This window comes from Lethenteron reissneri, chromosome 26 (genome assembly GCF_015708825.2).
Source record: "Lethenteron reissneri isolate LAM-NWPU_2019-01 chromosome 26, ASM1570882v1, whole genome shotgun sequence".
Lineage (NCBI taxonomy): Eukaryota > Metazoa > Chordata > Hyperoartia > Petromyzontiformes > Petromyzontidae > Lethenteron > Lethenteron reissneri.
The window spans coordinates 25,200,891-25,213,195 of record NC_083804.1 but is presented as its reverse complement, the minus strand read 5'-3'; the positions used below and the strand labels follow the sequence as shown (position 1 = coordinate 25,213,195).

Sequence of the window (12,305 nt, the reverse complement as noted above, 5' to 3'; positions counted from 1 at the left end):
TCAGATCACAAATGTTATGTACCAAGTTGAATCGAACCTAGATCTTGTGTTTGCTCATGATTTTGGAAATCTTTCTGGTAACCCCTGCTATGTATGGCAAGGTGATGGTTTTGATTGGGTCCTCAGATGGTTCTTTCCCAACGGTTGGGGTGATGGCTTTACGGATTGTGTAGTCCGAATAACCATTCATCGTGAGGGCTTGGTGTACGTGCTCCAGTTCACTGGCTAGGTGGTGATGGTCGGAAATACAATGAGCTCTATGGTGTAGAGTTTTGATAAGGGAATTCTTCTGGGATGGATGGTGGGAGTCAGGTTTTAGGTAGGCATCTGTATGGGTGGCTTTCCTGTAGACAGTGTCCCATTTGAGCCATCTGGTCTGTTTTCGATTAACACATCTAAGAATGGTAACTTGCCATCCTTTTCCACCTCCATGGTGAATTTAATGGCTGGGTGAATGGAGTTGATGTGGTTCACTACTGACGATGCGCTCCCCAAATTTCACCAGGCTCACTGTTCATGAACTCTTGGAAGTGCTTGCACAAAGGATAGTAACATCTCATCCTGTGTTCTTGGAATCTGAATATCTGGACTTGTCCAGTGACTGCTGAGAAAGATCAGCTGGCAACAGGGGAAAGTCCTTGTGGCGGCACGGAGAGACGGCTGACAGGAGGGAATAGACCCCACTAGGACAGTCATGGGTTAGCTTCCCATTTCTGTAGTTTCCCATGCTTCGCAGTATGATGGAAACACCCGCTTTAGCTACAGAAAGTCAACATACGAGAATACCCCTAGAGTCTGCGAGAGCGGGGGCGGAAGATGACTCATCGGCTGACAACATGGTAACGACTGGACCGGAAACGACTACAAGTAATGAGAGCACAGCACAAGAGAACACCACAGCAACTGTCACAAGTTCCGCTGCAACAGCGGGCCACAAACAGATGCAGGTATGTGTCTGTGGTTGGAGGAAAGTTACATCACACTGTTGTATATGTGGGTTATGAATATTCAGTGAAAATAATAATAATTAAATGAAATTTGGCCAAATGTGTAATTATCCGGAAATATGTTAATTTATGTAATTATGCACATTTTAATTATGCCAATTCGAGAGGTAATCGTATTAATTATGCGAGTGGGTGTAATTATGATAATGCAAGTCGTTATGATAACCAGACCCCGCCTCGGTGACGAGGGTGGGTTATCGATCGGAATAAGGCAATTAATCGTATGCAGTTATGCAGGTGTGGTGTAAGTATGCAAGATTAACTTAGATTAACTCGGCATCGTTGTCTAGGTTCGTCTCATTCTCGCTTTAACATTCCCAGAGTGTGTATTCGTGGTTATATTTTAGGTCCCCGGTTCACCCCGTTATCGCTTTAACATTTACTGAGTATGTATTAGTGTGTTTATTAAGGTCACCAAGTTCAGATCTCAACGCAGAAGCAGATCTTATGCATAGATTTCAGGAAAGAATCACACAACCACTTCTGTATTGATCAATTTATTACTAATTCAACCTTAACTATGATATAGTATGCGAACCCTCAATCCCGGAACGTCAACACGGCATCAATACAGTATCATCAACGATTGTCTGATTTCACTTTGACAACGGCACATGGATCCCGCATAACGCGATGGTTGTTAGTGAGAGAGAGAGTCGTTAAAATATGCAAATACTATGCTAAGAAAACCTTAACGTTAATGAATGATTATACTCAATATTGTTCACGCAGTACCGCACTCCTTATTGATCATACGCAACCCTTATCACGTTGTTAGCACCTTGGGTCACGGGACAGTTGAATATTCTGTAGAGGATGCGAGTACGTGCGGCGATTATGACTGAAAGATACTTGAAAGATTATACGGCGATAAAAAAAAACACAATCAAAAACAGTTATTATTCTTAAAGGCACCAATCTCAACAGATACATCGGCAGGTTATCTGACAACAGAACGGCTCGGAGTAAGGGCCTGCGACGGTGCTCCTTTTCCGAAGATCGTTATCTTATACCAAGTTTACTAATTGGGGACCAGATCACCTGATAAGGATCCGGTGGGCCACCACTCCCCACGTGAGCGTGGCTCGGCGGAAGGAGGTGCCAAGAATCAGTTCGTATTGATGGATCTGTTGGGAATTTATGCGATTAAGAGTACAGCCCACTAAATATTAAAGATAAAAATTACGAATACTCTTATAAACGACGGATGGCCATCACTCGGTCTCGTTGTGATGCCTTCCCAGCCACGGATGGCTTATGGGTTCGAGTGTGTTTGAGTGGTAAGAGTTGTCTTGAATAGTCAGTGTTCGGAGTCGATTCTTTATGTCAAACAGACGCCTGGTGGTCGTGTGGTGAGGGGGCGGTGCGCGTCATACGTATCAGTCGCTCCCCTGTCACCGTGGTGAACTGGTTCGGATGCCCGTTGATACGCTGTCGCAGTTCGGAACCCGGTCGGTAGGTGGCGCCCACAACTCGCTCGCAGCGTGCAGTGTTGGGTCGTCGACCAGGGTGTGCACGGAGCCTCGTCGCCAAACCGCGACCCTCACCACTCCGGCGGCAGCAGAGACCTCCGACTCGGCAGAGGTTGACCCACGCAGGCCGAGTTGAGCTGTCAAGCGGGTCTTGCCCGCCTGCAGAGGAGATGGGGAGCCGCTTGAGTCGAGCCCCGAGAGCCGGCTTTGGTAAGCCGATCGAACTCGGCTGAGTCCCAGACGAGCTGAAGATGAGTCGAGCCGACCCGCTGGTCGCAGCTCGCTCCTGAGCCGACCCTCCCGGTCGAGCTCGCTCCTGAGTCGACCCGCTGGTCGCACTAGTTTCCAATGCTCAGGATCCTTTCCTTTATGCCGAAAAATCCCCCTGGATCCCGCCCACAAGGCGGGGCTTCTTTCGATTTTTGCTGTGTCAGGATCTGTCCGTAGGCAGGTGTGTCCATGTGTGTGTCCGTACGTCCGTATGTCCTTGTGTGCATCACCCACGGTATATTCCATTGTCACACTCCCTCCATAAACCCACGAGCAAACAATCAGATGTTACAAATTGCCTCGAAGTCGTCTCTCTGTCTGGGTGCAATATTATCTCTTGTCTGGCCTTCTTCATGAACCCAAAACACAGACGTTACAAATCGTCTCATAGGCGTCTTTGTTCGTGTTGCACAACCTGGAGGGAGGGGCAACACTCTCCGACCCGGCGCACAAAGAAATGGTTAAAAAGTTTTAAGTTAACATTTGTCCCTTACTATTTCACAGTTATGATTCTGTATGTAACCTAAGGTCTGTCGTTTCCCATCGTGCTGCGGGGATATAAAGACGGCCGGGATCTCCCTTTCTCTCCGACCCTGGGTTTAACATCGTTTTTTTTTATTATGTATTTATATTCGACCTGGTGGTGATTCATCCCGTTATCCTGGCTTTTCATAAGTTTTACTTTTGTCTTTTCATGCATATGCTTATTATTATTAATTTATTTCCGATATCTTAGGTTAAGGGGTAAGTTTCTTGATCCTAGGAATTCGTATTCCTTGGTGTCTGCATGGTTATATAAGCGGAATATAGTTTACGGTGAATAGCGTTAACATTGATGTTATGTACGATATTATGTATTGTGATGTCTTTAACTTAACTTGTTTGTCAGGGCTTTACTGACACGAAGTTGCATTCCATAGCCCCGCAGTCTTTGCCCCACCCTATCTCTGCTCGCCGTTGTTGTTGCTGTCCAGCTGACGCCGTTAACTCAAGGCCTCATTAATTTCCGTCACTCCGTGTAGGTGAGGGCGGTTGAACCTTGGAGTCAGTTCTGGTTTTTGTCTGCCTGCTTCTTCTTGTGTTCCCTGACCCCGGGAGTTATTATTTCTACTTTTATGGCCTGTCGAAGCCCGACTCGCTGTTGCTGGGCTGGTGTCGTTCCCGGCTTTTTGCTTACGTTTGCAGTTCGCCGTGCTCTTAATTTCCTTCCCTCTTCAACCTTATATCGACTATTCGCTCCTGTCTGGGTGCGATTCAATTTTGACTTAGGAAGGTTCTGATTGTCATATGCTTCGGGTCGAGTTGTATAGAAAGTATTAAAGTATGGAAATAACATTTCATATTGACTTAATGATGGTGATGGTTCAGTAGGCGTAACTTGTGGCCTGGTTTAATTGGAGTGGGTGTGAATATCAATAACTTTAGCCTACCCTGTTGTTAAATTCCGACTTTAACGTTACTTTAATAGCAATACAGAATAATTGAGCTTTTTGTCTTAACTAGGCGAACGCGAACTTCTGGTGACCCCCGCAGCCTTGTTGTTCAGCTGGGTCTGCCTCCTTGAGAGATATACAACACTCTTATTCTCGTCTCACTGTGGCCATCCAACCTTCTGCTCTGGGAGTGTTATTCTTAATTTCAGGTCAAAGGCCCCCTCACGTTCAGACGTGCAGGGTTGTTTAAATCAGCTCCCTCCCCTGTGCACACAGCCTTGAGCTGACCCACTTCATTTGACCACTCACCCTGGATTTAATAATTTAATTCCTTGGCCTTTTTGGGTTTATCTTTGTTCCCTCAGCTGCAGGAGGACAAGGCGTACTTCTACCTCCCCCCTGTGTGCACGTGTTCCAACTAGCTCGGAATCCCTAAAAACACAATCAGTGATGATTCCTGGCTTTCTGTGGTTGTGATTTAGACAAAGGCGCCTCTGCTTTCTTCCATTGCCTTTGAGTCGACACTGCCCTATTATTTGCCCATGTGCTGAGGTCATAGAATTCGTTTTGACTTCAGTAATATTAACATTCAGTATTGGATTAGCAAATGGGCAATGGTTCATTGATGTAGCTCGCAGCCTGGTCTCCAATTTGAGCGAGCGCGAGGATCGATAATTTAGCCTACTCTGTTGTTGAATTTCGAATTTTGACGTTACTTTAAAACCATGCAGGATGGTTGGGCTTTTTGCCTTAACTATGTCTGGCTGACACTCCCACTGTCTCTGCCGCCTGCACGGGTGACATGTGCCCGTTTATCAGGCCTTATCTTTCCTTGAAGCAAGGTTGCAAATTCTGCCATCCTAGCCCTCCTCCAGTTCATTACTTAACAACACCTGGTGTTTTGCAGTTTGCTGCGCTTTGGTGTGTTTTATTCATTAAAAAAAAACAAGTAAAAAGATAATATATAAAAATATCATCAAATATTATTAATCTCAATTTTGGAAGAAGGGTTAGTATACAACAACACCATGGGTTGAGGATCCACCAGCGGAAGAAGGGGTGTTTGGGTAAAGAGAGACAGAGGCCTCGCATTGATTACTTTCTGCGAAAGCGATCAAATCAGTGGAATGAAGCACAGCAACTGGACGCAAACCATAATTTGCAGTGCATCAGTACCACTGTCATGGAGGACGTAAACTCAAGCACCGAAGTAACAACTGAGGTGGAACCAACAACAGGAGTGGAACTCACCCAGCCTCCCAGACCTGCAGTCGAGAGGAGACTACCAGGGCACAGTCCGTATGTGAAGTGGCCTGGCGCCAGTGACAAGAAGTTGTGGGAAACAGTGAAACTTCGAGGCACAGTGGAGAAGAAGTTGGAGAGGATGGGGGACATCATCTATGAGTACGGGGCAGAAAGCTTTGGAGTGCAAGAGGCAAAAGGCGGGAGAAAGGTTCCAACCCCACCAGTATCCAGGAGGCAACAAGAAATCAAGCGCCTCGTTCAAGAAAGGAGACAGCTTAAGAAACAGTGGAAGAAAGCCTCGGAAGTGGAAAAGGAGGGCATAGAGGCACTTCAGGCTGACATCAAAACCCGGTTGGCATCCCTCCGTAGAGCAGAGAACCTACGGAAACGCAGAAGGAAGAAAGAACAAACTAGAACTCGATTCTATAAAGATCCCTTCAAGTTCCTTAAAAGTCTCTTCACGAAGGAAAAAAGTGGAGTTCTAAAAACAACAAAGAAAGACCTAGAAGAGCACCTGAGAACAACAAACTTTGACTCAAAGCGACATGAACATCTGGCCATCCCATTAGATATCCCACCCATTGAACCCCCGGAACATCATATTGAGACCAGCCCTCCGACATGGAAAGAGGTGGAAAACACAGTTGGAAGGGCAAGAACAGCATCAGCCCCAGGGCCAAATGGAGTCCCGTACAAAGTGTATAAGAACGCACCAGACGTCCTGAGGTTCCTCTGGAGGCTTATGAGAACAGCTTGGCAAAAGAAGATAATACCCAAAGTGTGGCGTAGGGCAGGCGGGGTCCTGATCCCTAAGGAGAAGGATGCAGTGAACATCAGCCAATTCCGCCCAATCTCCTTACTGAATGTCGAGGGTAAAATCTTCTTTAGGGTCATTGCCCAGAGGATAGCCGAGTACCTGCAAAGGAATGCGTACGTCGATACATCTGTACAGAAGGCAGGAATATCAGGGTTCTCTGGCTGCTTGGAACATTCCAGCATGATCTGGCACCAGATCCAAATGGCCAAGGTGGAGAAAAGGGACCTCCATGTAGTCTTCCTCGACCTCGCCAATGCATTTGACTCTGTGCCCCATGAACTCCTGTGGTCTGCCTTCAGATTTTTCCACATACCAGACACCATCACAACCCTGGTGAAGTCGTACTTTCAGGATCTGCAGTTCTGCTTCACCACCTCAGAGTTCACCACCTCATGGCAATGCCTGAATGTAGGTATAATGGTGGGATGTACCATTTCTCCATTGGCATTCATAATGGCAATGGAGGTTATCATCAGATCCTCAAAATGGGTTGCTGGTGGACAGCAAGTCGACTCTGGTTTTCGCCTCCCTCCACTCGGAGCCTACATGGACGACATTACAACATTGACCACCACTGTCCCATTTACCAGGAGACTGCTCAGAAAACTCGAGGAGAACATCAGCTGGGCCCGTATGAAGATTAAACCATCCAAGTCACGCAGCATCTCGATTGTGAAGGGAGTACTCTGTGACCTGAAATTCTTCATCGGAGATGACCAAATCCCAACAGTGTCTGAGCAGCTGGTAAAAAGCCTTGGAAGGTGGTATGATGCAAGCCTGAAGGACAAAGACCAGGTGCAACAGCTGCGCAAAGACATCAGTAGTAGCCTACAGTCCATCGACAACACCCAGCTACCTGGAAAGTTAAAGGCCTGGTGTCTGCAGTTTGGTCTCCTACCCCGGGTGTTGTGGCCCCTAGCAGTGTATGAGGTTCCAATCTCAACAGTGGAGAAGATGGAAAGAGCAGTCACAAGCTACTTAAAGAAGTGGCTCGGAGTTCCACGATGCCTTACCACCATAGGCCTCTATGGGGATGGTGTCCTCAAGCTGCCCCTCACCAGTCTAACCGAGGAATTCAAGTGTGCAAAAACCAGGCTCCAGATGACACTGAATGAATCTCGAGACCCAGTGGTGAGCAACAACGTGCCGACCTTGGCAACTGGGCGCAAATGGAGGCCAGGAAAAGCAGTCCAGGAGGCAACAGCAGCCCTCAGACATGCTGACATTGTGGGTCATGTTCAGCAAGGGAGAGGAGGCCTTGGGCTAACTAGCCGTGCTGCTTGGAGTAAGGCCACTGCACCAGAGCGGCGGAAGATGGTAGTGCAGGAAGTACGCCATCAGGAGGAGGCTGCAAGGTGGGCCAAGGCAGTCTCTCTTGCCAAACAGGGACAGTGGACTCGATGGGACAGTGTGGAGAAGAGGAAGATCAGCTGGAAGGATCTGTGGGCCATGGAAGCGAGGCGGTTGAGCTTTTCCATCAGAGCAACATATGATGTCCTTCCAACACCAGTTAATCTTCACCAATGGTATGGTGAAGATACGGACTGTGCCCTCTGTTCCATGCCAGCCAACCTCAGGCACATTCTCACAGGGTGTAAAACAAGCCTCACCTAAGGACGCTACACTTGGCGTCACAACCAAGTCCTTAAAAACCTTGCGTCTGCCCTAGAGGACAAGCGAGCTGCCACCAACTCCCTACCACCACCCCCAGCAGCATCACACCCCTTACGGACAACCTTTGTCCGCGAAGGGGCTAAACCACCGAAGAGCGGCTCTACACCATTAGAGCGAGACCAGCTGCGCTTGGCCCGCGACTGGAAAATGCTAGCTGACATTGGCCGGCAACTTGTGTTTCCTCCGGAGATCGCAACCACCACCCTAAGACCTGACATGGTGCTCTGGTCCCGTTCGCTCAAGAAGGTCTTCATCATTGAGCTCACAGTACCCTGGGAGGACTCAGTAGATGAGGCTTATGAGCGAAAACATCTGCGCTATGCCGATCTAGCTGCCGAAGCACGGCATCATGGCTGGAACACAGAAGTCCGACCAGTGGAGGTGGGCTGCAGAGGTTTTGTGGCAACATCTACAACCAGACTGCTTAGAGACCTGGGAATTAAGGGCCAGAGCCAGCGTTCGGCAGTCAGAGCTGTATCGAATGCGGCAGAAGGCAGCAGTCAGTGGCTCTGGATGAAGAGGAAAGACCCCAGCTGGGCCCAAAAGTGAGAGGGCCAGGAGGTATGCAGTCAACAATGCTTGACTCAGGGAGGAGGACGCCCCTGCCATGCATAGTCCCATGGGATGTTGGCTATCAACAACAAGGCAACTCCTATGACTAATTGGGAATGGGACGCAATCGTAGGATTGATCACCCTGTCGCTGGCCGCCTTTGGGGAGGGTGTATAGTATGAAAGGCCGAAACACCCTAGGAACCAAAGGTTCACTACTGACGATGCGCTCCCCAAATTTCACCAGGCTCACTGTTCATGAACTCTTGGAAGTGCTTGCACAAAGGATAGTAACATCTCATCCTGTGTTCTTGGAATCTGGTTGAAGAATTGGCCCAGCGCTGGTAGGCCATGTAGCCAGATGACGAACGTGTCATCTACATTTCTCTTCCACAAGGAAGGACGTAGGGTGGATGCCTGGATGGCATCTGTCTCAAGTTTTTCCATGAAAACATTGGCTACAACTGGAGATAAGGGCGAACCCATTGGGGTACCTTCAACTTGTTTGTAGAATGTTCCATTCCAGTTGAAGTAAGTGTTGGTGAGGCAGTGTATAACCAGGGCCGGTACATCAGCATTCAGTCCTTGTTGGACCAAATATTCAGTGATTGCAATGGTGTCAGGCACAGGAACTTTGGCAAACAAAGATACATCGAAACTGACAAGCAAATCACCTGGGGATAGTGAGATGTCCTTAATTAGAGATACCAAGTGAGCTTAGTTAAGTACAGCTGAGCTGGTCTTACCAGTGAATGGTTGTAGCGTCTCGGACAGAAATCGGGCCAGTTTGTAGGTGGGTGAGTCAGTGGTGGAGATGATAGGCCGGAATGGCGTACCTTTATGGATTTTTGGTAAGCCATAAAATCTGGGTGATCGAGCAGCAGAGGGTTTTAAGGAAAGTCGCTTGGTTGGTTCGATTAAAGATGTCGAATCAGTGATGATGCTGTTGGTTTTCGTAACCAGGTGGTTGATAGGATCTCTTGATTTTGGTATAGCTGCCATTAGGTAGGTCCTGAATTTTGTTATTGTATGTGGTTTTGTCCATGACAGTGGCATTGCCCTTATCTCTTCACTTTTCTGAAGAGATGCCGTGACACTCGGGATAATACTGATCGCCTTTACACTGACATCTGCTGCTGTCACTTCTCCTAATGCTAAACAGATCTTGTTCAGGGCTGGCCTCGCCCTGATCACAGAGAGAATAAGATTGCTCCGATTTGAACTAGACAATTTAGACAATACTCTCTTGCAATCGCACTTAACATTGACAGCAACATGTCTACATATGATTGGGACCATGTAGATAACATGACAGCCTCTTCAGCTGCCTCAATGGCAGCTAGATGCAAAGATAACCTGATTTCCAAGTTCAACCTCCTTTCCAAGAAGCCAGATCCACACGTAAAAAATTTAGACTGACAAGATTGTTATCACTCAGAGTAACAGCCCAATTTTCGCTTACATTGACATGTTAATCTCTCAATACAATGGCCACCTCCACAGCTGCGTCGTCATGAAGGTATATCAGCTCTCCGATCTTACATTTATATGCAAATTTCATCTCTTGCCCCGCCCACTTGCACTTGGGTTAAATCCATCTCAAACCTATATAACATCCTGCTTCAGCAGCTCTCCCGCTATATTTTTTCACCTGATGAGGATTGCTTGTTTTGCGATAGAAATGTGATATTTTATATTATTTTTATATGGCTTTACGGAATAACCCAACGAATATATTAAACATTATTTGGTGATGCTGCGTTGGAAGTGGTGCACTATCACAATGAACAAAAAATAACTCGTGCATTTCCTCTTTAGTATAATTTGAGTTATGGAAAGGGGTTTCCTGCATCGAATCGCGGCCATGAATCATAACACCCCCGATTATCATGCAGTAACGTTGGTGATGCAATGGCAGAGATCAGATAGAAACATTGACATGACAGTAATTGCAATGGATGGAACACAAGCTAAAAATTGCAAAGAAGCATGGGACAATATGCTGAGAATTATACCAAGAGAGGACGCATGGGTTAGAGGACACACGCAAATTATTGATATTAATAATAGAGACGATGGCTCTGGTGGAGACTAATGCTGAATAGGCAGCCAAAAGAGGGGGACGAGTGAGCCCTGGAGGGCACCGTGTGCAATTGCTCCATGGAGAGCGGCACACGTCACCACAGATGGTCACGGTTAGGGGAGGTCTTTTAACAGTCAAGGGTGGAAAAAACTAGATTTTTTTTGCTAATTTTATCGGGTTATTGGTTTTATTTAAAACCCCCGATTTTGTCGAAAGAAACCATGGTTTTAATCCGGCAAGTCAAGTTGTCAATCGGCTCCAGAGTCATCGGATTCGCTGTCCTCTTCGATCTTCTCAACCGCGCCGTCGAAGAAGGCGAGAATGTTGCTCTTGATGAAGACGAGCTTCTCCACCGACTTCACGCACGGGCTGTTCCTCAGCTTGCGGAGTGAATGAAGGCCATGGTGGAGAATTTCCTCTCGGATGCGGCACTGGACGTGGCAATGCTGAACAGCTTGACGGTGACCTTTTGCAGCTCAGGCCACTCACTGCCATCGGACAGCCAATACTCCATCGGCGTCTTGCGACCTTTGACCATCATCTTGTAGCGGGACGTGTTGTCTTCTCCTTGGTGGGGGCTAACATTATAGGGATTAACAGGCAATAAAACCGAATAAAACCGGATTTTTGGCCATCAGAGATTATCTGTTTTTTAAAAAATTAAAACCATGAAAAACCCGATGGAAAAAACCCCGATGCTGGCAGCCTTGTTAGCAGTGGATACTGGCCAACGATTTTTTTAAACATACATTGTGAATTTACATGCTTCTGCAAAAATTACCTAAATGCATTGCAAAACTTTATTTGCAGAAGATATATTAATGCAACATTAATTGTGTGCACCGTTCAACTTCTGCTTTGTTTTTGCCAATTGCTTTTTTGTACCTTTTTTTTCGTTTTGATGACCCCGGGTCACTTGCAAATGAGACGATCGTCGCGTCGTGTGTTCTCGTCGAGTTAAAATAAAATCAACTTGGCCCTGAATCTTGTTGGACACGGTCAGACAGCGCAGACGGCAGCGCCAGTTACTTAATTCGAGACGTCGCTTACACGCGGTGCTGACGTCACTGTTGTTGCCAAGTCCCTGTTAGCGGAAGTTCGTCACGCGGCGCTGTCACTCGCGGTGGGGGGTGGGGGGCGATCCCCGCACGTCACGGCCTCGTTTGGCAGCGAAGTGGTGGTGGGAGGTGCGCGGACGTCACGTGACGTCGGTTGGGGAGTTTGCGTCACGTGGTGTCGGTTTTACGTCACGTGGCTGCAGGGGAAGGGGGGCAGCAGAAGGGTTTGGAGGAGAGGCGAGAGAAGAGCGGAGGAGGTGGAGGAGGAGACCCGAGAGTCGGCGGACCAGAACTCCGAAGACGCACGCCGCCGGGCGCCATGTCTACGGCACACGAACTCAAAGAGCAGGGCAATCGCCTGTTCGGCAACAGGAAATACGACGATGCCATCCAGTGCTACACCAAGGCCATTGTGAGTGACGCGGACGTGATGGTGGTGGTAGTGGTGTGATAGTTGTGGTTAGTAGCGGGGTGGGTGGTTGTGATGATGGTGGTTGCGGTGGTAGCGACGGTGGTGATGAGTGCTGGTGGTAGTGTTGATGATTGTGATGCAGTAATTGTGGTGCTGGGAGTGAGGATGCTGATAATTGTGGTTGTGGTAAAGATGATGGTTATAATAGTGATATTTGTAGTGAGGGTGGTACACCAAGCCTGGCACAAGCGCCATGGTGACGTCACACGGCGTTTGTTGTTGG

General features: G+C 47.7%; 1 protein-coding gene across 1 annotated transcript in view; it reads left to right on the top strand.

The window, feature by feature from the left end:
* The first annotated feature begins 10,913 nt into the window (after positions 1 to 10,913).
* Positions 10,914 to 12,305, top strand: part of STUB1 (STIP1 homology and U-box containing protein 1) — a 28,138-nt gene continuing 26,746 nt past the window's right edge. Inside the window, exons 1-2 of the mRNA XM_061560683.1 lie at positions 10,914 to 11,013; positions 11,814 to 12,022. Coding sequence (XP_061416667.1) covers positions 11,930 to 12,022 — 93 coding nt within the window. The 5' untranslated portion in view covers positions 10,914 to 11,013; positions 11,814 to 11,929. The remainder of the gene's footprint in view (positions 11,014 to 11,813; positions 12,023 to 12,305) is intronic.